Source organism: Amphibalanus amphitrite, unplaced genomic scaffold, assembly GCF_019059575.1.
Source record: "Amphibalanus amphitrite isolate SeventyFive unplaced genomic scaffold, NRLGWU_Aamphi_draft 000068F_arrow, whole genome shotgun sequence".
Classification (NCBI taxonomy): domain Eukaryota; kingdom Metazoa; phylum Arthropoda; class Thecostraca; order Balanomorpha; family Balanidae; genus Amphibalanus; species Amphibalanus amphitrite.
In genome coordinates this window covers 1108981-1136859 of record NW_024881564.1, presented here as the reverse complement: position 1 = coordinate 1136859, position 27879 = coordinate 1108981, and the positions used below count along the sequence as shown (strand labels likewise).

General features: G+C 47.9%; 2 protein-coding genes across 12 annotated transcripts; one reads left to right on the top strand and one right to left on the bottom strand.

Moving 5' to 3' along the window:
• Positions 1 to 214: 214 nt before the first annotated feature.
• LOC122378922 (SH3 domain-binding protein 5-like) lies at positions 215 to 18858 on the bottom strand. 11 transcript variants are annotated; one of them, XM_043360583.1, is made up of 12 exons: positions 18577 to 18858; positions 6414 to 6529; positions 6115 to 6177; positions 5711 to 5839; positions 5217 to 5378; positions 4742 to 4872; positions 4185 to 4250; positions 3610 to 3760; positions 3019 to 3151; positions 2627 to 2730; positions 2151 to 2236; positions 215 to 1755 (listed from the first exon to the last, which is right to left on the bottom strand). In XM_043360583.1, exons 2-12 carry the CDS (start codon positions 6492 to 6494, stop codon positions 1338 to 1340), a joined length of 1524 nt encoding a protein of 507 aa, XP_043216518.1. In that variant the 5' UTR covers positions 6495 to 6529; positions 18577 to 18858; the 3' UTR covers positions 215 to 1337. The 11 variants fall into 11 exon arrangements, with proteins under 11 accessions (XP_043216518.1, XP_043216516.1, XP_043216513.1 ...); XM_043360581.1 differs by lacking the exon at positions 18577 to 18858 and adding an exon at positions 6993 to 7040; XM_043360578.1 differs by lacking the exon at positions 18577 to 18858 and adding an exon at positions 6926 to 7034.
• On the top strand, positions 11001 to 27793 carry LOC122378921. The gene is made up of 6 exons (XM_043360575.1): positions 11001 to 11195; positions 18489 to 18700; positions 19847 to 20614; positions 21240 to 21267; positions 23997 to 24061; positions 25012 to 27793. Exons 2-6 carry the CDS (start codon positions 18500 to 18502, stop codon positions 26515 to 26517), a joined length of 2568 nt encoding a protein of 855 aa, XP_043216510.1. The 5' UTR covers positions 11001 to 11195; positions 18489 to 18499; the 3' UTR covers positions 26518 to 27793.
• The last annotated feature ends 86 nt before the right edge of the window (positions 27794 to 27879 follow it).

Below are 27879 nucleotides of genomic sequence, written 5' to 3'. Positions count from 1 at the left end.
TAACCGGGTGGATATATGTGACCGGGCCGGGAGTGACGAGCGAAAGCAACTGCCGACCTCCTGGGGCTGAACAATGCCTCTGCCGCGGTGCCGTGAAAATAAAACACTGCGTCGACAACTATCCGTGTTATCTATATCTACCCATGCGAGTTATTTTGCTATAAACTGAGACAACTACTGTTCGAAACAACTCTTGTTTCTCAGAAAAATATGCCACATATCGGGTACTATTTATTTCAGATTCAACGTAACATATCGAAAGATGTTCTTTGGCTTCTGATTACACAGAATATACTGCATATTTCACCGTCTGTAACTGGAGTGCGCTATGCATTATGCATCTGTGACATCAGTCAAAAATCCTTCAAACTATTGGATTGACTGTCATAACGATGTAGCGTCCTAGAGCACATGAGAGCTGCAGCCGGTAGCTGTACATTTGGCGTGACTGACACCGGGAAACTGTTCACGATCACGCTAAGTAGTTCTTTCCAATAAGCTGTCAAGCACTGCGGGAATCAAATTATGCGACGTAACTAGCCCTGAAATACCTTTGTCGTCGTGGAAAACGATAGATCATTTCATGTCAAGACTGAAAATCACAAAGCTGCCGAACCGCACCGCAAAGCTTGCCTGCATAGCCAGGGACTAGTCAGCATTATCGCTCAGCATCCTAAAGCCGTCATTTCTACACATCCGGAGACTGCATCATCACGATACCTTGGGATACCTCACATCTCTAAACATGGAGGGACTGCGAGTCACTGTGACACGAATCTCACGACAGGTGAGACTCTACGCCGAGACACCCCGCCGGAGAGACTACGCTATCCCAACAGAGGATCATCACAAAACGCCGGTACGCAGCATCGCGCACCTTCACACATTTGGAAGTTCGACCGGGGTCATGGATTACCAGTCAGCCACCAATAACTATTGCGGGCCAGACTGGCTATCTGCCAACCTACAGCTCCCCAGACACAAGCGCACACTACGGGAGAATAAAAACAGCACCACGGGCTGTACTGGCCCGCGTAACGTATTGCGTGTCATGGCTGTCAACTTGAACACCAGGATGACAGAAAATATGCACAAACGATTTGGCCCTTTCATTGCATGCGTTAACATCACAACCAAAAATATCGTGACCAGGTGCAACAAACCCATAAAACCATACACATATCCGAGCAAAGCTGCATCTTTCCAAGCTCCCAATACCCGTCCAACCAATAAACACCACACCTTTGAGACTAGCCTGCGTCAAACCATCCGTATTTCACATCACAAACACATTGAGACTAGCCCACCGAAGCAATTACTATCATGACCAGATGCGCCTATTGCAGGCCGGGGGCGGCCGGCGGCGTCTCCGCCACGGGTGTTCGGAGCTCGGCTCCCTCCGCCGCCGCTGCCCCGTCTGACACATCCAGGCTCCCATTGGTGAGGTGGGGGCCATGTTGACCCCCACTCGCCCCCACCGCCGACGTCCCTCCCCGAAGCTCTCCTTCCCCATTAACCATCGCACCTACCGGTCTCCCCTCGGCTGTTCTATCAGTCTCGCCTAAACTCGCGGCCGAAAGCCGCGCCACGGCCTGGTCGATATTGTCGTGGCCAGGGCCATCTAGTGGCGAGAGTGAGAAGTTGTGGTTGACCACGCAGGTGGCGCCGGCGGCTACTTCTTGCAGTTCGTCGTCGAGGGCGATGTATCCGATCTGCTGGTCACTAAGTGGATCCACGCTGGATACCGTGGACACACTGTGGGGCAGGACGGACACAGGGTGTCAAAGGGTGGCCCAGCTGCCTGTACGTTCAGGTTAGACAATTTCACAGAGGGCACGAGAGTGGCTAACGCTCAAAGGTAAAGTGCGGTTTTAGTAGAGGCCCATGAGAACCGTCACCATTTACGTCCCTAGGACGTGAAAGTGAGTTCCAATCACGATGTGTTTTCTATCCTAAAAACGCCCTCAATGCGTTTCATTGCTAAGCCATTAGTTATCAGACACCGTTCACCAATAAACCAAGGACATGTAAAGATACACCTTTGGGCACGTCACTCACTCTTGCACTGACAACTAACTACGTTACGCTCCACCACCCCTGGCGGAGGTTTAGACTATCAGTACCGCGTGTCTCACGCGGAGTTCACCCACCTGGCCAGGCTCTCAGTGTCTGACCGGTCGTCATCCCGGGGCACCGACAGCCGCTGCTCCCGTCCCGAGTCGCCGTTACGGTACAGCTGAACGGAGCAAGGCAGACAGCGGTTAGTAACGGACGTGAAAGAATGCAAAATATGGGTACTTTGCAAAACCAGGCTAGACGTGAGGCAGCATAGCAAGTCAAAACCAATTATCACAGACACAACCTGAAATACCAAGCAGTGATAAGACACAGGTAAAGTTCACTAAGCCAAAAAGTAACATCTGCATTACATACTTTTTCACGATTCAATTAAAAAAACGTAAAAAGCTTCTTTTGACAGGTCACACGTAAAAAACTTAAAATTCACGTTTGATTCATGACAGATTCGCGAAACCACACTCTGCCCGAGCCCGTAAAACCTGAGACCCTTATCTCCCCATCCCCTCTGAGCGGCTATCGACCATACACGCCTCACTACTGCACGCACCTGAAGGTGTGACCGGGAGCCGCTGAGACGGTACGGAGGCGGGTAGAACTCGTCATCCAGACCGAGGGGGTCCTCCCCAAGCAGAGACGGCAGGGTGGAGGAGGCTGGAACAACAGAGGCAGGACGGTCACGTGACGGCGGACACACTGCGGCCGCGTGAGGTGGTCGGCCGTATGGAGCGAACACGTTTTTTTACGTACTCTAATGGTGCGCGCTATTACAGAGAATCACTAAGGTAGTGGTAATGAATATGGTAGTGAGGATTTACTCATTATTTTTCTTACAACCACACAGCACCATTGCGTTTAATCGCCTTCACAAATAATCAAGGTAAGTGGGGGCGAAGTCACGCAGAAAATGCGGATAAACTGCATAATCCCTGTATTCCTTACTGGACATGCCGGACCGGCCGGCCGGCCCCAGTCGCCCGATCGCCCCGTTCTCCAGAGCCGGGGGACTGCGGGCGCCGTCTGCAGCCCCGGTGGCCGCGCGGAGAGCCGCGGCAGCCTCCTCCGTGCCGCGAGCCTGTGGAAGGAGGGACGGCACGGGGTCTCAGAATGGCGGGGGGTGGGCTGGACAAATGGGCTGAATCAGCACGAGAGGTTGGTGCGAGTCAGAACGAACAATCGGGGTCGGCAAGAGAAATCACTACCAGCTGGGATGGTAATGACGATGAGATGATTATGATTTAGGGATGACATATATCTAATGCCATGCCATACTGTATGCCATGTATCTATAGTAACTATCTAACGAGGCAGTGAACCAGTTAGATACCATACATAGCTGCTTCTCCAGATGCTGCAATCCATTCCGGATGATACACTGCTCCAGATAGCTGCAATCCACGGTCATCATATAAAATCACACTAACATTACATTAATAACGCCTATCAACGCATCAATAATTAAACCCCATGCAGTTACTCACCGGTATCTATTTCGGCGAGGTGCGTTTTCCGTCCGCTGAGCGGACCCCTCACCTGGTGAATCTGGTTGCTGATCTCCTCCAGTCTCCGCAGCGTCTGCGAGTAGGTCAGCTTGGACGCCTGCACCTCTGACTCCAGCTCGCTGACCTGACGCTTCTGCATCTCCATCAGCTGGTTGAAGTGCGCCTTCATCTCAAAGTACGGCCTGGAGAACGGGCGCATGGTTTGTTACCGGACTGACAGTGGCAAAACATAATAAATACACTGACCACAGACCGTGTCACAATTCGATTTACTCGAAATGTAGCAGTGAGCTAACTATAAGAACACTTATACAGGAATTTAGAAAAGACAAGTCGGCACAAAGTTCCTCACGTACCATTCTGTTCGTTTTCAAGATCGAGCAGCAGAGTTCATGATGAGGGTTTCACGAACATGAAATGCATCAGTCTTAACATTACAGAGACACCGATATTTTTGCATCTGTTACAAATAAGCCCTACTGAACAGAACGATGCATAGCAAAGCGTGACTAACTAGCGACCACGACTATGTTCTACTTTCTACCATGCGACCCAACAGAGTGCTATCGGGGCGAGTACAGCAGGCAGCCGGGGTGCTCTACTTACAGCATCTGCAGGTTGAACGCGTTGACAACTGTGTTGATGGAAAGCAGGCTGCGCCGCACGCCCATGCTGCTCCACGTGCGCGTACGAGCCGGCCGGAAACGAAACGAAAACGCCGCTCTATCACACATGCAGAGGACGGCCGGCGACATGCTGCGACTACCCCAGTGGCCAGCCCCAGCCGGTGCTGGGACTTTGGTGGTGAGTCTCCCATTCAGAGAAACTGAGCGAGACTGAACGACCACTGGCCGGTGCTGACCATGACATACGCTCTAACGACACACAATGTAAGGAAGCACCAGATATCCGGACAAAAATTAATGTTTGTGATAAATGATACTACAAAAGCAGTGGGTCACAAAGCAGACGCCTATATAACTGTGAACAAAAATAAAAAGTGCACTGCGACTGTTTTCGCAACGTATCCAAATATATAAAACACGACCAATTTGCCTGGCATCGTCTGTGTGACAACCAAACTGTACCGAACAAAGCAGCTGTACCGAAGTGCAGGAGCCTGTTAGAGCAAGGCGAGTCCAGTGTCGGACCGTCCCACCCACCGTGAGCGGGCAATCTCCCGTTTAAGCTCCTTCTGAAGCTGCTTGACGCGGCCGTCAATGCGCTGATACTCCCGGGAGCAGAGCTCGTGGTTTTTGGCACTCTCTGTTCGATCGTACTCGGCACGGTTCACCTGACGGGGAGAACCATCTCACTAAGAGTCAACAATGTAAAAAGAGGCGGGGGGTAGTCACGCAAAACCATGGGCGTCATGTCAGAATTTGAGGTGCGGGTGATATCGTGTCATGCGAATGCTAATCATGGACTGCCTCGCAAGATGTAGCATAAATGGGTACCAGCATTTTGTTGATAAAGTTAACAGACATATCTTAATGGAAAATTGATTGATTGACAGTCTCGTACATAGTCAGAAAACCACCTTTAGCGGCCGGTCGCTGCACGAATCAATTTCCTAACGATTTTCCCGTCGATCTGAATGTTCACGTTTCTCCAATACCGGCGGCAGTTGGCACCCACCTTCTCCGTGGAGTGGTTGAGCATCTCCTGCCAGGACTGGTCGAACGCGTGTCCCTGGCTGGTAAGTCCCTCCTCCGCGAGCGCCACCAGCTCTTTGGCCGCCTGGTGGTGCGAGGTGGCGCGCTCGTACAACACGGCAGCGTCCTGGGTCCGCTGCAGCGCCTGCCGAAGAGACACCGAGATCACTGGGGTGGTCCGGCGACTGGCATAGGGCCAGGTAAAGCACAGGAGACGAGTTAAAGGTGCTAAAACGCTCCTGTCCCAGCCCTTCCCCACATATTCTGCATATGGACACGTAATAGCCACTCTGCTGTGGAGTGTCTGCTGAAGTGAATACGATGCTTTATGATTGGACCACTTGCATTTACTTGATGCAGGTTAAATGTGATAAATGATGTGAATGGTTATTTTTGTTGGTCATAAAAGATGACTTTGTTTAGTGGGATAGTTTGACATGCTATCAATGGGAACTTGATGATCCCATATATGCTTACCTCTTTAGCCTTAATCCTGGCCTCATAATATGGTCTGGACTTATCCACACAGGATCCAAGCTTTTTTGCAAGAGCATCAATCTTTTGTGTGGACTCAATCAAAAGAGATCTGAACTGAGCCCTGGCATCCTGTAAAAGAATTCAGTATAGAATGAGATAATTGATAAGTAAACAGCAGCAATATGCAAAAGTATCATGAATGATAGCATCAATGATAGGCACACTGGCTGGACAAGATCATCAGAAAACTTGCAAATGCCAAAACACAATAATATGGTGCTTTCTGAAATGCAGTATAAGATACCCATGCTGAGAGTTAAATGCAAGATAACTGTTCAGTGTTCAGTATATCCCTGTTTGGCCAAACTAATGTCAACGTCAACTATCTCAGTGGCATGACTCACATCTAATTCTAACTCCAATTTGTTGATGGAGTCTGTTGCACAGTTCAGTTGTTCCAGTTCCACCTGAAGACAAAAGAACAGAATGAGGGAATCCTAGATAGCTGAAAAAGTGAAACAGAATCAGAACAATTTATCATATTATAATAAAAAGATATTGCAAATTATGTGTATTGCCTTAGACAATTAGAAGCTGACACATTGTGTCAGCTTTCATAAAATACTGATTACTGAAGTACCTTACTGACTTTTGCTGATTGATTCATGCAGCTCAGATTACATAATAATTGTTGCATACTTACATGTATTTGAGGGTGGATGAGGTCCAGCCTGTTCTGCTGTTCTTTTTCGGCTGCAGGGGAGTCCAGCTCATCATAGGGCATGCTGAGATCTTCATGTGGAGCTCACTAGAATAGAGCTGAGGCAAACACAGTAACAAGAGTTTGACAACACACTCAATATTGAAATACAGTCTGACCTCAATCTACAACTCCATAACCACTCACACTGTTCGGATACTTCACTCATGCGAACGCGGCTTGTTGCCTTATGTGGGGAGAGTTCCAAGTGAGAACCTACTTGGCCTCTAAAGTCTCAACTAATGCAAAAAGGTTCAAATCACCTCAAGTCAAGTTCAACCTTTTCGGTCTGAGCTATAGGTACTGCCTTGGTCTGAGTCAGAAAATAAAACCATTAAACTTCACCACAACCTCAACCTTGTCTACCACTGCTCCGCATATCAAAGCCAAAAGCCAAAGCGTTGTTACATCACTATTGACTATTGAGTATGAAATACAAAAACGAGCCTACCTACCCCAGCAGAATTTGCATCAATTCCTCTTTACCATTTCTACTTTTCCCCATAAGCATAAAAGTCTTACAACAATTCAACTGGGCCCAAACACAGGCTCTCTCTATCGTCTGGAGGTTTCGAAAGATGCTCTCCAGAGATGGCGCTAGTAAATTTGGCTGACATGACGTCATGCTAAAAAGTGATGGGTTTTGTGAGAGCAAATGTAATAATAGTTGAAAATTTTGTACTTTTGCTTAATTAAGAAAAAATAAATATACAATTGTTCAAAACAGCGTTTTCCTCATTCATCCTTCATTGTTTTTAGAGGAATATAGACAGTTTAAATATTTTTTCTTGACCGCAATTCGCACACGCACTAAATTAAAAGCTGGAGTTTTGTGCGTTCGTAAATCGTGATTTGAGAAAATAAGTTGACAATAATCTTTTGCACTTTTGCTTTACAATCATTTTTCAATGCAGATAAATACATAATTTATTCGAAAATAGGCATATCTTTGAAATATTATGATTTTCCACAAGCAAATTTTCCCAAAAACTTGAACTACTTACAACTGACGAACGCATCCAATAATCTGGATGTCTTAGGATGAGTTCGTCATTTTTTCCCAAGGAAATACGATACAGTTCAAGCTATTTTACCGATTTATTAGGGTACTTTTGCCAATGAATTAATAAATAAATGACAACAATTAATCTCATTATCAACCATACTCGGAAGAATTTTCTTCGCATAAGCGCGAACACATCCGCGCTTTCATGAAAAGTCACGCCTGTAGATGTCAGGACTGCTGCTTTATGTTTCGCAAGGTGGCGCAGCGCGCAGGGTACCGACTACCGAGGCTGAGGTCTCCAGACTCTCCACCACGATTTAACTTGGAAATGGCCGATGGGGAAGGTCTAACCCAAAAACGGACGCCCTTTTACACAGCTGCATAAAGAGAATGAATTATTGGCATAGCTGACCACACGTCCCCTCCCCCTCTCCGCCCCAGCTCAATAGGAAATATCGCCTATTTTCCTTAGTCAGTTATATTCTGACTAATTTCTCACTCTTCCCAGTAAACCTTAACATGCATGATGCAGATGTTCACTGCGTAAGTCGTGTGCTTCCGTAAGTGTGCCAACTATATAGTGTTGCCTACACTCTACAGTACAGCCTACTGCTTCCCCATTGTCGTTATAATTGGTGATTCTCAGGTCAAAAGTTACACAGTGGTCTCAGAGAACAATCGTTTCAACAAATTAACGATTCAAACCGTTGCATTCTACTTATATTCCGGTCAGTTCTGCTACTAAACGATTCCGGCAAAACACTCTTTAGGTTATGTATTAGCGAACCACCACACAAAATTCGCCCAATCAATGGTCAGTTATTACTGCTGGGCTGAACCGTCATACGCTATATAGCCTATTGCAGTCAATATTTTCAGAACGATACTGACTGACGAAACACAACGTATTCGCGGATTCGCACATACGTTGGCACCCAGGTGGCCTGTCAGCAGCCGCACAAATCCGCACAGCGCAGCCGGGATTTGACATTGAGATGGTACACCGTAAAGCATGCCTTTCCACACAGGCACAAGCACAGGGACACAAATTCTCAAAATCCAAACTTATTCCAATACTGGTCAATTACGAATAGGCATAAAGTTTTGAGGTTTTCTCATGTTCATTCTTCTTTCAACACACGCGGCAGACTGCAGCAGCTGCAGAACATCTCACAGAGCTGCGCTGGATGCAGTCATGAGCTGGGACACGGTTTGTGACCAATGACCGATCGGGGGTGCCAGCCTCCTCCCGGCACGCGATGCACTGGCCGCCGCGCAGTCGATGTCGGGGCACCGCCGGCATTCGCCGACAGGGTTCCATCCGATTCGGTGTATTGGTGGCAGCCCGAACAGTGACCCACGCGAAGCTGGCGGACGTCGATGGCCGATGAGCGATGCCCTTCCGCGACCGGCGGTGGCAGTCGGTCCCACATCAAGAACAGATACCAGTCATGCGGTCAGTCGGCGACGGCGCTGTCGCGAGCCGATCTGATGGTCGCGCGGTGGGCGTTGCCGACGTCCACCGGGACCGTCGACTGGGGGAGCGCGGCCGCCTCTTGGCCGCCGCCTCTGGTCGGCGCGCTCGTTGCGCTGTGGGACGGCATCCACTGCAAGTCGTTCACTGTGAAACGGTCGTTTGACCGGACCTGGCAGGCGGGGAAAGGGGGCCTCAGATGAAGTAAAACCATCCCTCAGGCCAGCTTGAACTGGCTCTCCACCTCACCATGTTAGATAAGCAGACACCCTCGTGATCATCGCAGCGATGATTGCCAATTGGTGTGTCATTATGGGAGAGGATGCCAGCCTCCTTTGCAAGATAGTCTGCCTTTAAATTAGTGCAGCCCGACCCATTGCCTGTGGCGCAGACTGGGCTTGATAATGCAGTGCAGGACACACCAAACGTAAGCTGTCATCTGTACCCCCTGTGCAGTAGGGCTGACTCAAGAGCCCAGAGTTGCCCTCCCCCCACCATTCTGTGCACGTGATAACTGGATGGGACATGCCATGGTCAGCATCTGTTCAAAAGCTGCCCTAAGCATGTAAAGCTCCACTGGCATGCTCAAGCATGGTCACAGTCAGTTCTCACTTCTCAGTTGAACCTCCAATGGAAACCCATCACAAAGTAGAGATCAGGGCGCCTCTCACACTGCAGCACACTCAACGACTGAGGCACCATCTCATCACTTGCAGGTGGTTCTTGCCAGGAGCAATGCCAGCCACGCACATCAGGTGATAACAGCAGTGTACAACTGCAATCTACAAGCATCCATGTTCTTTCTGGTTTTCTCCTGTTGAGATCCACTGCCATGCATGAACTTGATGGGCTTTTGTTGCGCTCCTCCCATGTGCAGACAGGTTTCTGCTGAAACAAAGCAAAGCAAATGTGATTAATAATGGCCCTGTTTCACGGCACCATCCAGACACTGTGTGCACTGGTAGCTACGGCATACCATAGCATCACTCAAATGACGTTGCATGTGATCTCTTAGTTTATGATCAATCGCGTTTGGAACAGAGTGAGAGGTTCTGAAAAACCGTACCAAGAACAGAGGTTTGAGTTCAAATACTGCTAGCATGCTGCTGGTGCTGGTACCGCAGCGTGCTAGCGTTCTGGGATGCTGTCATAGCTTAGCGTCACAGTGAAGTTTGTTGACACTGCCATGGAAACCCAATGCTCTGACACACGCAGCGCACTGCAGTGCACTGCAGTGCTGAGCACTGCAGTGCGTGCTCTGCTGTGAAACACCACCCATGAACGTTGGTTGCATGACCAGGATGGAGCAGTGTGGCAGACAGTGATTTTAATTTTAATTGCACTTCCTAGAGATTAAAATGTTGTTGGTGAAATTGCTATTCATTATTCCTATTACCATTGTCTAAATTTCACATTTCAAGACAGCATCAGCATTGACATGTTATATAAAATAAGGTTTAGACTTCAGGTGGTCCCGGGTTCAGCTATTAAGTAAAACAAGGGCAAAAAATTGTCAAAAAAAAATATTTTAAAAAAATACCTGCTTTCATCAACACCTCATCTAATCTAACCTCATCCTCATCTAACAAGGCCCTAAAAGCAAACACCGTTTGAATAACAATGTAATATTTTGCAACCGCTGCACCATTACTGTCACGTACGCTATCCCTAGATTGGTTGCTGGTAAGTAGTGGTTGTCGTCATCAACTCGTCATGCAGCAGCTGATTGGGATGGGCGGGGCCTATTTTTATCCAGGCGATAGAGAGAGCCCAAACACAAACACCCAAACCGCCCAAATCTCAAAATGAGAAGGTAAAGTTTAATGACGTCACAGTGAAGGACTAATCCACGCATAGATTCCAGGGGACTAATAATAAAAAAAAATAATTATTTTTGTCGTTATTCAAAGTCTCAAGATTTTCTCGATTTCATGATTTTGAGTTTTGATGTTGTAAAAGGCTAGTTTTGATTAAGATAGCCAATTTTGTATTCAATATAGTTGCGAATCAATTACGTCATCAAAACTTGATAGCTGTTGACTTATTTCGTCTGCTTATTTCGCAAATTGTTGGAGATACGTCGGAGCCGTCGGAGACGCTGCCACGGATGCAAATTAGGGATATTCTGGAATAAGTTTTTGCAGTTGTGTGTTTGTTGTTTGCAGGTTGATGTAGTGTCTGATCAATTCAGTGAGACGTATAAAAATTAAAAGATCTACTGTCTGGGAGCAGAGCAGCTTTTCAGGTAATAAACCGCCTTCGAAGAGCAAAGAGCTTCAGCATCAAGTCGTTCTGTTTGGCTGTTTTTTTGTTTGTTTTACTCATCCGAGCCCCAGGCAGTGTTTCACGGCAGGGCGCTAGCTGCTACAGCGCGTTGGCACGTTGGGTTTCCATGGCAATGTCAACAAACTTCACTCTGACACTAAGCATGATATTATTATTCATTGCAAACATAAGCGCCGCAGCGCCCGCACCAGTAGCATGCTAGCAGTATTCGCACTCACCTCTGTTCCTCTGTTCTTTTGGTACTTAGTTCTTCTGGACCTCTTCCAGATGTGATTTATGATAAGCTAACGGATTGCACGCTGCCACGCTCACGCAGCATCAAAGTGATGTGGTTTTTGGTATGCCATAGCTCCCGGCGCATGCAGCATGGGGACGGTGAACAGGGCCCTGATGTTACAAATCACATTCACAATATTATATTTTGTATCAGACGAAGACCTAGCAAAAGCAGGGAGGGGGCTGAACCACGCTAGTGAGAATAAATAAGATTTATTGTATCAAATCACCATAGTGGGTATGTAATGACCATGCAGTGGCTATTAAGATAAGCCAGCCACATGCCTTGTCCACTGATGAAAACGTGTTGATATGGCTTGTTATTTTCAGAAATGTCTGGTATTTAGCATTTGATTTCAGTAGGCGGAACTATGGTCAAGCGTACCCATTTTCGGGAACGCATTTTCGTTCCCATGTTTGGGAACGATAAACCCAAATATGGGAACGCCATGTAGCAATTATTTAAAACAAGAAAAAGAACCGTTAAATGATGTCCAAAAAATATAAAACGATCGTGAACCGCCTGATATTTGTCTCAATATTGTTGGGAAAGAGTTTGATATTGTAAGGCCCATCGTAGTTTCAAATCGTTCCCCTATTTCTAAAGCAGTCCATCATCCGGGCCGCGAACCCAAATTTGGGAACGCTCTCGTACACTGGCGCTGCAAGCGTTCCTTATTATGGGAACGGCGTACCCAAAATTGGGAACGATTTCACCGACGCCTTTCAGGAGCTCTTTTCATTAACAAGCATCATGTCCAACGCCGCAAATCATTGTTAAGCAACAATCATCAGATGACCTTTCCGGCAAGACCGTCGCATGTTTCGCCCGGTCTTCTGCGCTTTTATTCCCGTCGATCTCGCAGCGGGCACGCCCCCCTCTGCAGGATTACGTAATTCACAACGCTCAGCGATGTTTAACAAGGTCTTCCATACCTATATCCACCGTCCGCGCCGAGGGTGGAGACATGTCAAGCACCTGTCTGTTTATCACCGATAGTTGACGAGCACAAGGAAGTATCCAAAAATGGGAACGCTGAATATGTTACACCCTCAAAACACCTAGTCCCATGGAAAATCTAGTTTTTTCCTTTCTTAATGAGTGTAAGTGGCAAAAGGCCTGGTAGGATGGGCACGAGGAATGATCGAAATCAGCATAAAAATTATAAATAAGCCACACAGAGCGACCTATATAAGAGAAATTCCCCCAAAACGATCATGCTTAGAAACACGGAAGACAAAAACCACGCTCATGACGCTCCTTATAAAACAATGCTAAACAGCTAGCATCCAAATAAAATATGTCTTTCCGGGCTGATAAAATACAGCTGAATAATTTTAAACCACTGAAACTGAGTTTACAACAGTAGTTCGGTAAAATCACTGACGTTCCACGCGGTCGTGCGCCCCGAGACCAAAAGTCAACAATATTACCTCGGGACTGTCCGCGTGTTCGCTTGCATATGTCAGCATCTGGTGTCGCTAGTATGAAACTTCATAACCAGGCGAAAATTATTATACTTGACCTCAAAATGTAAAAAACGCTTCATTTTCCTTTAAATTGCATGTTAAATGTAGTATAACCCATGTTTTCACCATTCCGTCATTTCAAAAAAATCATTAAAAATATCATTCGACGGTCAATTTCCTTGTTCAACGGTCAGATTAAAGGTAATTTTATAGAGATTTAGTAGATACTTAAATTAGCGTGCACTTTTTTGAGACGTGATGCACTAATGAGTTTTAGTGGGCGAACGGCCGAAAAATTACCTTCCGTTCCCGTAAATGGGAACGCCCGTTCCCATATTTGGGAACTCCGTTCCCAAAAATGGGAACGTTCCTATATTTGGGTACTCATGACCATAGTTCCACCTACTGATTTGTCACTGCATGTAATAAAAAAAAAAACACACAAGCAAAGTTCATGGCCTGAAGATAACTGTTGTGAAGGTGTCATGAGGCTTAGGGTAATGTTGAAATTAATGACCCTGGCCTCTAACATAACCTGCTGCTTTCAGGCTAGGTAATGGGTGCCTTTTCCACTAGGTCACTCAGATGTTGTGATGGGTTGATGGAATGATTGACTTTTTCTTAGCTGTCATGTCAGCTCAGCCATGAAGTTATGATTCATGCTTAACCTTAATGTTGGATTTGGAAAGTTGTTTGATAAAGCAATTACCATGTTTTTGGTGAAGTATACTGCTAAATTGGATGCTCCAAGCTGTGTTTGAGTTTTTTTATTGAATGATATAGAGAAGAGAATCGATATAACTTTTTAACAGAAGGAAGAAATAAGGCTTAATAAAGATAAGGTACAAAGTGATTTTAATGATGTCTTGTTCTGAACCTAAAAATAATAACTAGTGCAGCAGATATGATTGGCAATGCATAGCTACCCTAACTTAGCCTTATTTGACTACAACAGCTCTTGCAACAGCTATTGTCACTTGCATTGTATGTATGTATTGATCTAAAATCCATCCATATAACATGGTTTTTCAGGATTCAGCGTCATGCACAATACAGTAAAATGCAAGAAGGCAATAGGCACTGGCAGATAAAATAAGACAACTAATTGCACTAAAACCGGAATAAAACACAGCACCCCAAGACCTCAGGCTTCGCTGGCCGCCACTGCGCGGCGAAACGCGGTCAGCGTGGGCTGCTCCCTGACGGCCGGCGGCAGCCGGTTCCACGCGGCAGCAGCGCGGTAACTAAACGTTCTCTGTGTGGAAGAGAGCCTACACTTCTGCAGCTCCAGGGCGCCAGCTTCTACAGAGCGTGTGACCCGGCCAGACAGAGCGGGACACAAACATGCGGCGGATGGAGAGAGGGTAAGCTGGTATGTGGAGCGCCTTCCACACCTTCAGTAGGTCCCTCTCCCACACCAGCCGCTCCACTCTGGGCCAGCCCAGGGATGCCAGAGCCGGCCCGATCCTCTCCCGACGCCGCACGCCTGTCACGATCCGAGCACTGAAGTTGATGAGTTTTTGGATCCGAGTGAGTTGATTTTTTGTGGTTCCGCCCCACACCGAAATGCAGTACAGAATGTGAGGGAACACGTGGGTCTCAATGAGTAACTTTAGCGTTTCCTGGTCAAAATGGTGGCGGAACTTGGAGAGGAATATGAGGAGGGCATTGCACCTCCTGACGATGTGACTGATGTTGGCGTCCCAGGCCAAACACGAGTCGACAGTCACCCCCAACAATTTGATGGTTGGTGACGGTTTTAAGACTGACTCAGCTATGCAGATATGAAAGTTTTCGATCTTGCTGAGAGTCTGACGGGTTCCGATGAGAATGAAGTCGGTCTTTTGAGGGTTCATTTTAAGAGAATTTGAGCTAAACCAGTGTTTCATGACATCCAAGGAGTTTTCGACACGTTGTTTTAGTGATGCTAAATTTTGAGGGTCAGGACGCGAGTGATCGAGCAGCTGGGCATCGTCAGCATATGCGATCACCCGACAGTCCGGTAGATGGCAGTGCAGGTCGTTCGTTAGCAGGCTGAAGAGGATCGGCCCGGCTATGGATCCCTGCGGAACCCCGCAGGGGACCGGCAGGACTGTTCTGCCGCCCCTGACCAGCTGCCCCCGGCCGCCAAGATAACTACCAAACCAGGTCGGGTCGATCCCGTACCACTCCAGCTTGCGCAGGAGGACGCCGTGGTCGACGCTGTCGAAGGCCTTGCTGAGGTCAGCTGCCGTGACTGAGGAGACCTCTCCCCGCTCTGAGTTCTGGCTGATCCATTCGACAGCGTCGAGCACGGCGTCCTCCGTGCTGTGACATGATCGGTAGGCGTACTGGTTGTAAAATAAAATGTTGTGGTCCGATAGGTACCGCGACAGTTGGTCACACACAACCTTTTCAACAACTTTTGACAAGTGAGATAAAAGTGATATCGGTCTGTGGCTAGATGGTTCGTGTACATCACCGCGTGGCTTAAGGATCGGCACCACCTCGGCAGTTTTCCACGCCTCAGGGAAAACACCTTTGGTTAGGGACACATTCACAAGTCGCAGCAGGTGGGGGCCAATCACATCAAAACAGCGCTTCACCGCACCGAGTGGCACCCCGTCCAGCCCCACCGCCCCAGACGAGTTCATCCGCCTCACAGCTCGCGCCAGCTCCGGTAGGGTCGCAGGCTGGAGCCGGAACGCCGCTGAGACTACTATAGGCGGCCGCGGGGCTAGGCCCGCAGTGACGTCATCATTCAAGTCGGCCGCGATGCGAGAGCCCACCGACGCGAAGAACTCGTTGAATCGGTCAGCGCGGGCCCGCTGCTCGGCTGCACTCTTGTCTGAAGTCGAGTGTGCTGAAGCGGAGGGCGCCAGGTAGAACCTCCTGAGGCTGGACCAGAACTCCTTGCGGTCAGAGGCCAGCAGCTGGCGCCCCAGGAACTCCCTGCGCGCCTGAGCCAGCTGAGCCTTGACGGAGTTCCGCAGGCGGCATTATATAGCATGCCATTCAATTTAAAACTGAGAACACAGCTAACTTACCTAACTTAACCTAAGCTAACCCAACCTAACCTAGGGGCTAAGACCAGCCCTACGCATACCACCTGGCTGAAGGTGTCAGATACCTTAGTCAATTTCCATAATTTCACTGTATTTTCATATGATCATTGTGGAGCATACACCAGCATCAAAATTAGAATCAGCTGATCATAAAACATCGTATAGTGCAGTAGCTGAGGCTGCTGTTGTTATTGGACCTTATCTCAGATGATACCAAATGGATCAAATATTTCACCACGTCCTATTTATTAGCAATTATGTACCTACATTTTACATTAAGTGCCAAAAATAGAAGTCACACAACAATTAACCTACCACACCATTTTTGGTAATGCACAATCAGACTAGCCCTAGACAGCTTTGATGTTTCAGTTTCTATTAAGTCAGCTTAACTGTTGGCATATTAGTGATGTCCTATGATGCACTTTATAATGGTTAGGTAAGGCTATTTTGCTATGTTATGTTCTGTGTTTTTGGTAATAGATTTTCATCTTATAACCTTACCATTGCTACCTTTATGCTTTTACTAGCAAGCTTTAACCCGGCAGGCGGAGGGCCTACCAGCCACCTTCCGCGCGGTGGGGGGGGGGGGACATTTTTTTGCCCCCCCCCCCCCCGTATCTCCGAAACTACTGGACAGATCCGGAAAATTCAAACGGCGTTCGATAGCCCTGTCAAATTTGTTGAGGGAAACCAAATTTCATTGACCTCGGGGTCACCGATGACGTCACAGGTCAGGTCAAAGATAAAATGTTTCACCGTTCACGGGGCTTCTAGGGAAAGCGCTATAACACCGAGTAAAACGCATTTTGTCGAAAATCAGCGATAAGGCGTCAGTTGTCTAGTACATATGTTGCTATTAGAGGTCACTGGTCATACCAGGTCAGGTCACAGGTCAGGTCACCACAGATCACCAAGGGTCACCACATGAGCCCAACTTTACTAAGGTTATGTGATGCATGTTTTATGGCCAGTTTTTCATTTTCAACTCAATGGTGTTGGTTATAAGACCATCAGGTACGGTTTAGGTCACTTTCTGGTGGAGGTCAGGTCAAGGTCAGGTCAAAAAGGTCAAATTTCAAAGTTGATATTTTTGCATAAAATGGGTATCGATTCGATGCAGCTCGTCACGGGGAGTCTAATGGTGGTCTTTGTTTTGCGCTACGAGGTCTAGAATTGCTAAAAATTGAGTTTGAAAATTTGACGTAATCAATTTTGAACAGTTTTTTCGCTATAACTTGGCCAAAAAAAGAGGTATCGATCTCAAATTTGGTATGTGGATAGAAGGCGGTAGGGACTAGTGGTTTCAATTACGGAAAATCGGAATACCGATACCAAACCAAATGCCCACCGAAACCGTGGGGAAATACCGAAACCAAACCAACTTGGGAAAATGAGGGAAATACCAACTTTTTACCGATTTCTTAGCCTCTTATACGTTAGTGAGGGTTCATGATACCAACAAAATACCAAACACATTACGATTGAAATACCAGTGCCAAGTTGGTATCGGTTTGGTATCGGTATACCAACAAGTTGGTATCCGATTGACATCTCTAGTAGGGACTATCACATATATTCCGTTTTTTTCGAAATTCAAAAAACTTTTTGGATTTTTGGCTATTATATTCAAAAAATCTATTTTTTGATTTTTAGGGGTCAAAATCCAAATAATTCGAAAAACCGAAATAGCAGTTTTGTAGCCCTTTCGATTCCACACCTTTTATGTCTAAAGCATTTTTCTGTATCTCTAAAGCTGTAGCCCTGACAGCTCTTCCCGCGAAACCTTTTTTTGGATCGAAAATGGCAAAACTGACATCACTCTGACGTGATTAGCGGCCAACCTATCATAGCCTTTGGAAAAAAAATTGGTCACCATGTGCGCTAGCTGCTCCCGGGAGGGTACTGAAAGTTTGGTGACGATCGGCGCAGCGGTTCTCAAGATACATCGAAAAAACTAAAGGGAGGCAAAAAAATGCCCCCCCCCCACCGCCTGGAAGGTTAAGTCCATTTTTGGTGCACTGTTTGATGTAGATGCCTGCCTATTCAAAATAACTACATATGAATATGAACATTTCTCAACCTACATGAACTTATACTAAATCGCTTCTCATTGTCTTTCTATGATACTCAAGGCTTGCCTCAAAGCTTACTCGTTCCCCTAAATAGTGTCAAAGAAGTTTGTTCAGTGCTGAACCTGCTGCAGCCTGCTAATTTTTCTTTGCCTCTCATTCGTCAGGTTAATGTGGTTTGTGCAGTTGACCAATGAAAAGTCAGGATATACCAGCAATGAACTTCCTTATATGAGAAAATTGGGAGCATGCTGATAAAAAACGGCGACCGAATAACGCTCAGGTCCGAGTTCAGATTGTTTGTATTGTGGAATGAAAGGCTTGTTCAGTGTTTGTATATGGATTCTGTGTCATTCCCAGCTGTTACCACTATCTGTTGCATTATTGCAGAGTGAGATGTGATGGTGTTTAGGACGGGGATCACTCCCAAGAGCTCGGACATGCTGCCAGCCACGCCCAAGATGCCGCCGGATAGCACCTGCCTGCTCTGCTGTTCTGCTCTGAAGAAGTCGGTGCCCGGCAACATAGCTGTGTTCAAGCAGCAGCTCTCCTTCACGCAGAGACAGGCCATTGATGTACTCGTCGAAGTCCTCAACACTAAGGTAATTATTCACTGTAGCTCTCAATTGACATTTCACTAGGAAAGAAAACGGAATTCAGGATGTTTGGTAGCTGATATCCGATGTCTTAAATTTCAAGCTGTCTTTTGAACACTTACCTGCTCAGGTAAATTTCATCGATTTTCTACATACAGGGTGATCCAAAAAATTTGGAACCCCTAACTTAAAATGTCTATAAGTCCGAAAGTATTCCTTTTATTGACAAATTGCGAACTCCATTAGAAAGAGCATTAAATTCTCTATAAAATCACGTCAAATTGGTGCATGTTTGTTGTAAAGCATTGGCACACTATTAGCTTTTGGAATGAGCGTCAGAAAACTGAGTGAAACGAAATCGTCCAATTTAACAATGCGCTGAAATCCGTGCTCACTCTATCTGTTGTCTTTTTGCGAATAACACCACTTCCAAATTCAGTTTTATTTCATAAAAGTTAACACAGAAGCACACAGTTGAACAGATACACGCGTCCTAACTTCCGCTGTTCATCACAGCATGTGCTCAACGCGAGCTCCGGGGGCCGTCCCGCAGGCCTGCAGTTGCTTGGGGACAGCTCCGACTGCGCGGGCCAGCAGTCTCTGGGACAACTGGTCCCAGCAGGCTGTCAGCCTTTCCTTTCCTTACAATAGCACGTGAATGAACTATTTTTATTGATGAACCTCCAACAAGCGACATGGTCAGAACAGCAAACCGCCAATCACTGATTTGCGCATAATGTTCAAAACCGTTTCACTGAGTTTCGTGACACAAATTTTATAGGCATATGTCTAGGGCAGTATTTATAATAATAAGTAAGTACAATCAACTTGGTTTTATAGAGGATTGAACGCTCTTTCTAATGGTGTTTGAAATTTATCAATCAAGTGAAAATTTCCTGACTTAGAGACATTTTAAGTTAGGGGTTCCAATTTTTTTGGATCACCCTGTAGATCCTTAAAAAGTAGCCTTGTCACTTTTGTTTGAATTGCTTCTCTTAGATATAATAATCATGCACGATTTTCCGATTGGACGGCTATCGGTGATGTGACGTCGATGTTTCTGACAGCACCATCCAGCGGTGCTGTTTTTAGGAGATGGCTACGTGTCCTAACCGTGTCACCTCTTTAACAACACGCTCCCGACGCCCGCAGGAGTCCGCCCTCACGCGCTCCCGCTGGATGTGCGCCCACTGCTACGCCCAGCTGGAGCTGCTGGACAAGTATGAGCGCGACCGGCGCCAGCTAGAGCAGAAGGCCGCCACCATCCAGGGCGAGCTGGTCAACACATTCCGCTACACGACCAGCCCCGCCTCGGCGGGCTCTCCACCGCAGCCGGCCGCGCCGTCCTCCGGGACCCCCGTCTCGTCGTCGGTGGTTGCCGTCTCGTCCGCCGTCTCGTCGTCCACCATTGTGCTCGCTCCCGTCTCCAGCTTTGTCGTGGCTACGACGACCGCTACCGATCCGCTATTCACGTCGGGACCGAACTCTATCATCCCCACCTCTGTGCCGTCATCGACTGCGGCTGACGACGACGATGATGACGAACCCCTCTCGAAGCGACGGCGGCGTATAGTGAAATCCGAGGTGATAGACAGTGAGCGTGAGGACGTAGACGACGTCCACGGTGATGACGATCTGAGAAACGGAAACGACTCGGAAAACGAGTCTGATTACGTTGAGGTGAACGTGGCGAGTATCGCAGCCGGCGCGACGACTCCGTTCCGTATCGGCTCGGAGAACGGTGATGTCCATGAGGACTGTGAGGATGAGGACGACCCGGGGGCCGATGAGGACGATCCGACGGCAGAGGAGGACGGCCCGTCGGACCCCGAGGACGAGCTCTATCCGCTGGCCGGAGAGCTGGTGGACGTCAAACAGGAGATGGCCGGGTCGGACGGAGAGGATGTGGATCTGGATGAGGTGAGTCGTCAGGGGTCGTGGTACCAGGCTCGTTGGAGGGGAGTCACTGATATCTGTAAAAGGGGAGCTGATATCGGAGAGGGGGAACCGGTATCGGTGGAGGGAGAATCAATTATGTGGAGGGGAATCGGTATCGGTGAAGAGAGGAAGTGATAGGTTGAAGGAATCCATATCGGTGGAGGGAACCGATATCAGTGGACGGGAATCGGTATCGGTGAAGAGAGAAACCAATGCCGTTGTAAGGAAACAGATAATTCGGTGAAGCGTAACAGAATACCGGTGGTATGTTTACTATCTCAACTCAAAACTAATGTTAAGGTGGGATGGTCACTTTAATCATGAAACAAGCAAACTTCAATGCGGAATATCGAAGTCGATGTTATTTTTCACGAGCGTCAGCAAGATGTTTCACATACAGCTTGACTGCGATGGGTATTTCACCGTTTCATTTCAATACGTGGCTGCTTGTAAATGTACGTGTTTGAACTCATTGTTTAGCCAAAATGCGAAACGTTTAATGAAAGCTCTGAAGTGCCTAACACAATTGATGTGAGACCATTGTATCATTTCGGATTGACTGCGGCTGCGTGTTCCTCTCAGTTAATGCTCCTCTGGTTTGTTTCAGGATGTTCCAGCCAGTGATCCTCTAGCAGGTAAGAAACAGCGGAGTTCACGAAACCCGACTTTATACATATTTAACCCGCGCACCGACGGGGGGGCGGATATCCGCCCCCCCCCCCCCCTGAGGTTTTTCGCGAATAGCGGGAAGCGCCGCGAAATTTGGTATGACTATAACCTCATCAATTTTACACATGGTGTGCAAGTTTGAACCTCCTACCTTTTAAGGTCAGGTCACCAGGTCACTTTGAATGACCCAACCTCAAGTCACTTTTTTGCAACTTTGTCACCGTGCCAGAGCTACAGTAGATGTCGGAGGCCTTTGAAAGTCGCAGGATATTATAAGGTCATTAGTAGCTACAATTTGTATATCTCGGAATTTTGATATCGGTGACCTAAGGTCAGGTCAATTTCGCGACCTCCCCATTATAAGTCAATGGGGGAAAAATCAACTCCCTGTTTTTACCACTAAAACGGGTCGGAATGGCCCCATATACCATACATGACTTCATATACGATCAACCTTCACTACCTTGAGGTCTGTTTTGCTGTTGGGCAGCTGTGAGGTCATGTGACGTCATCAAAGGTCACCAAAGGTTTTTGGCCAATAACTCCGTACAGGAACAAGATACAGACGCGTGGATGGTCTCATTGTGTTCAGCTCGTCAAGACGCATCGAATGATATACATGATGACCTCGAGGTCACGTGACCTGAGGTCAACCTTTGACCTTGACCTTTCGAGGTCAACATATATATCATTCGATGCGGATTGACGAGAGGATCACGATGATGCCCTTAGTTTGTTCCTATCTTGACTAATTCGAAAGTTATTCGAGAAAAACTCCAAATTGGCGCCGCCATTTTGACTTTTTCGACCCCTGTGACGTCATCTTTGACCTGACCTGAAAATGACCTTTGTAAAAATTGTAGATCTTGGCCGTGCGTATCCGATGCCGTTTACCGCTTGTCGCTATCTTGCTTCGTTTTCGAGATCTCAGGGGGGCGGTCATCCGCCCCCCCCCCCCCGTCGGTGCGAAGTTGGCGCAGACCCCCGTCGGTGCGCGGGTTAACCTGAATAAACTGTTTTTGCGAGACGGATTTTCAGTTTGTATTTAGCTCCGTATATGCGGATTGCGGTGAAAGTTTCACTTTTTTAATGCACCCGTTTTTCAGCTCCTTGATGTTTTCGTGGGATATTGCTACGCCGCCCTCATCATCTTTTTTTCTCGTCTTATCGTAACTGCATAGTTAACTGTCTCGTCCAATGCATTGCAACGTATCTATTCAGCTCAATTGCTTTATCTTGTTTATTTCTTATAACCGGTTTTGTCGAGACCATATATACCGGTGTATTTCTTGGCCTTCAACACTGGCTGATACATTCTTATCTTAGCAGCTAGTCCATACGTAAATATGATGATACCAAACACAGATCAATGGGACGGCCACCGACAGTGTAGTAACGGAATATGTGTGAAATTCACACCTGTTCTGCTACTGTGAATACTGAATAGTCCACCTTTCTCAGTTGCCATGATAAGAAAGCCACAGCGTACCTGTGTGAGCTGGCTGATCAACGACAGCGGTCTTAAACATTTGGTACAGTTTTTACAAATATGCTACAGGTCCCAATATCACTTTCACCCACTAAAGTTGAAATCAATTGCGATAACAAGTATGCCTAAAGTGAACAGCGATATTTTGCATGCTGTTACGCTATGATTGGCCAGTTAAATGCTGATATTGTATTTAATTACTTCTAGCCTAAATCCAATCGCGTAGCCCGCTCCATTTGTATCGTCGACCCTAGAATCACGCGTTACCCCTCCCTTCCCGCAGAGCTAGGGTTGATGTTCGATTAAACGAGCAGTCGCAGATGAAGCCCCGCCCATGATTCGTTGTGCGGAGAGCCCATTCGTGTGGCGGACCGGCGCCCGCGGCGATGGTTAGGGCGGAACATTGAGAACCGGTACCCACTGCCAAAGTCGGTGCCATAAAAACCAGCCGGTACGCTGAACTTGACCGCAGCGGGCATTGACCCCGTGTACCGACTAGGAACTGCTTTATTTGTTTTGCTAATTTCGTTGCACGTACAATTTGCTAATTTCGTTGTGTAGTTTTGCTACGTCGGAAAATTATCCTTCCCATTAAAAGTAAGCTCTTGTTTGGGCGTTTCTCATTGACCTTGGCTGCGTCATATTGAAAATCGGGTTTCGTGATACTTATGACATAGGGCCTCACCGTAACGGGAAGGGGAAGAGACGATCTTTCACGTCCCGTCCCTCCTGAGACTTTGTCGTCGGTATTCAAAAGATGCCGCTGGCATGCTTCATCACACAATTTTACGCACCTGCAGCTTCAGAGTAGCTTATGATCTTTGTTTGTCAGAGCTTCATCACACAATTTTACGCACCTGCAGCTTCAGAGTAGCTTATGATCTTTGTTTGTCAGAAGACTATGAGGTACGACGATGAATGCAACATTATTAGCGGACTGGAGGCCTTTGGTTAGCGTGGTATGCCGGTCAACTGAGTTTTTATGAATTGCTACATGTTGCATGCTCAAAACATGTTTGATTGGAGTTATGTATTCACTGGTAATAATTGACGCATATTCCTTCCCGGATTTTCGATGCTGGAGTGTTCACTTTCACCATTAATATCACCTGAAATTAAATCCCTGATGTACTATTCCGTCCCCTTCCGTCTTCCACTCACCTTATTTACCTCTGAGCTGACCGGCGGCGTTGTGTCCTCCGACAGACTGCCTGGATGATGTCGATGATGGCAGCAATGAGGCGGGCACTCCGATTGTCAACGTGGCAGCGGTAAGGACTGGCGGTGTTACATCGTTTCAGTGGGGAATTGATCAATGTGGGGTTGGTAACTGTCGCCTGTTTTCGTGTGCTCATTTGATCTTTTTTGTGAATGCGATGCTGATTTCCATGAATGGCTGTTCTTTAATTGGCGTTGATTTTAATTCGTCCATATCATGTTCGTAATAGGCTTCTGCTTTTTTTGTTAAATCAACGTGTCTTTTCAATTACGCTTACTATCGTTAATGCGTCAATCCATTAAAGGGACCCTCCCACCTTCAAAAAAGTTTATGAATTGGCATGAAAGTGATGTCGCTCGGTTCAGAAAGAGCGAAAACAAATATCTACCAAATTTCACCGAAAAATATTCACCGGTTTTCAAGATATTAGACTTTTACTTTTGTTTACTTTTTTGGGATCTCCGCTGTTTCTAGCGACTTTATTTTAGAAGTGCGGCGTTTGCGGCAGATGTTGCGCGCAAATAGCATATACCACCGCGTGCTACAAAACGTTTTAGTCAAACATTAAAAATCGTTAGATATCTGCGCTGACGTCACACATTCAGAGGGGTATTCCTAAGCATTAGCCCCTCTGAATCAAAATGCTGCAATTTTGAAATTCAATATTTCCGATTTAAGGCATTTCTCGATGTTGTGAGTGCCAAAACCGGTAATTGTGAGCCAGGGACCCCATTTTGGCTATCTCAACTCAAATCTAATGTTAAGGTGGGAGGGTCCCTTTAATCATTATCAATGTTCAGTCACTCATACCATAAAGTCATTGAGTTTTTAACTGGAGCATTCGCTCGCCTTATATTGTTAGCCTGCCTAGATCGTCATAGCTTTAGACAGCTCTTTCGCTGGCTACCATCGACCCTGCTGCGGCCGTGTCCCCTCTGCACCAGCTGCCCTGCCGCACACCTAGCCCGACCCGTGTGTGACCTCGTACCTCGCCTGTTTCAGCTTCAGAATACCTTACGGACCCGACTGATGAGTCGCCTGCGGACGGGGGTCAGCTCATCATCGCCGGCAGCCACCCCGCCGTCCCGTCCCGAACCGAAACCGTTACCGGTGGCGTCCTCTGTTGTGGTCACGCGGCCTTCAACCACCGCCCAGTCGATGCACGTGTCTGTGTGCGTGGTGCCGCCGCGATCCTCCGGTTTGAAGACGCTGCTGCCCAAGCCGGGTCCAGGACAGCCACCGTCGTCCCTCTCCCCAGTGGCCGCCAGTAAGCCCAAGACACCAGCGGTGGTAGCCCAATCAGCGTCCCTGCCGACACCCGTGATCAGCGTGTCGCCTTCGACGGTGACGTCAGGAACGACGACCTCTCCCCAGCTGCCCGTGCTGCTGCAGGGCTCCGACGGAAAGCTGTACATGCTGCCGACGGGCACACAGCCGGCGGTGTCGGCCTCTGGCGGCGCGCCCGGCGCCCCTGTCACCCTGCTCCGGCTGCCCGACGGTCGACTGGTGATGCCCGGACCGGGCACTCAGGTGACGGGTGGCACGGTTCAGGCGCCCCTTATGTCTGCCGTGCCGCAGCCGCCCATCCTGCCCGCGGTCAAACCCTCTGTCGCCAACCCGAACACGCTGAAAACCCTGCTGATGGGTAGTGGTGGTTCGCTGGCGGGCAGCGGCAGTCAGAAACCTCAGTCCAAGCAGAGGCAGGCGGGCCGGAATTACGTGTTGCTACCGGACGCTCCGCAGCCGCCGGCCCGGCAGACCCGTGGTCCGATCCTGGAATCGATCCTGCAGAGACCCGGTAGCGAACCGTGCCCGCTGTGTTCGCTCATCTTTTCCACGACGGCTGAGGTGGACCAACACCTGCGTAACCACTCTATGGTCTGCTCCGGCTGCGACCACCTGTTCGCGTCGCGCGTCGCGCTGTTCGAGCACCGACAGACGTGCGTGCCCGCGCGGCCGGCGCCGCTGCCCACCCCACCTCCGCTGCCCAGCGGCCGCTCGCGCTCGGCGTTCTGCTGTAACCTCTGCCCGGCTGTAGCGCCGGACACGGCCGCGCTTAACGAGCACGCCGCTCAGGCGCACGGCCTGCTGTACCGGTGTCCCAAGTGCGACTGTCGCACGGCCGAGCTGCTCCAGTACGCACACCACGTGCGCTCAGCGCACGCCATCGACGTACCCCACCCGTGTAACCTCTGCCAGACGAGTTTCCTACGCAGCGAGCAGCGCGAGATGCATGTGCGGGAGCGGCACGGACCGCCTTCCAAACTGAGCGACCGACCGCACGTCAAGGATCGCACCATTGACGGCGTGCGGCTGCCCAAACAGATGCTAACCGGGAAACCTCCAACGCCCCCGCCCCCGCCGGAGAGTAAATCGACGGAGGACGGGGACAAGTCTGATAAAAAGGGAGAGGAGAAAGAAGATGAGGGGACACCGACGGATGGAGACGATGAGAACGCGGCAAACGGGATGCTCATCATAAAAGAAGAGACAGATATGTTGTTATGATGCTGCGGAGGCGCCTCGGGACGCCGGCTTTAAACTGAGAGGCAAAGTAACGTTATTTATTATCATTACCTCGGCGAGGTCGTATATTACGGACGTTTCACACGTACCAGGTGATGAAAACACCCAGGATCGATATTGAAACTGCCAGTTCTAGCATCGGAGTGTCCGGCCTAGGAATCGTTAGAGACGTTGCTGTGTATCAGGTATCAGTCCTTTTTAGGCATAGTCAGTTAATTTGAACGATGTCAAACAAGACTGGAAACAAACACTGGAAACTGTCCTTTTTCACCAAATCGAAATCCGCTACACGGATGTCAGACCGATTATAGGAATTATGTAACGCGAAAATGTCTGCTGTATGAAACTTAAAGACATCAAAATATCGCATCGTTCATACTAAAACGCATCATGCATTGTGTGTAACATAGTGTGCTTGTTGCGTGAAGCGTCGGCGAGCTGTCCGTTTGAAAACTGTTCTCTCAGTATCACGCAGGGACTGTTGACGTACCACTAATTGGTCTGATACTGGTGCATTCGGTTTAGCAGAAGCCATTTGGCTGATGTGAAAATAGTTATTAGCATATTGCATCAACTTTCCTCTTCATTTCCTGATAGCTTCGTCGAAACGTTCTGTGTAGAACGTTTTCAAATGCGCAGACTCGGTTGAAGCTTTGATATGTTATTTGTTGTTGAGCCAAGGTTATGTATAACGGATTTCTTTTCGTATGTATTGTGCTTTTGGGAGGTACATACATTGGCATTTGCGATGGGTACTATTGATGACTGTTTTGTAGTGTCTTTTTACTTTGTCTTGTACCCTCCGCTGTAATTATTCTGTACCAGTACAAAGTTGTACAGGCTTAATGCCCTCAAGGTGGATGCTTATCGTTATAAGTGTATGTACATTTGCCATGGTCTTTGTTTTGTTTTAACCTACGGCGTAGTCTGTTGGAATTTTACGTAGAATGACATAGAGGCAGGGGCGAGTGCGTTGTGTACAATTCGGGGCGAAGTGAATGCATGAATTTTGCAGCAAGGAATGTCCTTTTCGGCGTGGTTTAGTCGAATTTTCCCTCTCGTTGCTCGATGGCTTGCCAGTTGGGTACGAGTGGGTGGGTGGATGGTGCGCAACGCTCGCTCGCTCTGTCTTCAGGAATGCTGGCGCTTCACTCTCTGTGTTGTGGATCTCACAAATGGCGGTTCTCTTGTGGTGTTGGCCTGCACGGTATGCCATAACCTTAGGTTTGAAGTGCGATGAATACACGGATGACATCTAGATTGTGATTTTGAAACTAAATGAAGCGACTGGATTGGCCGGAACACCGGTCACTGGCCGTCCCACTCATCGATATCAACTGGCCC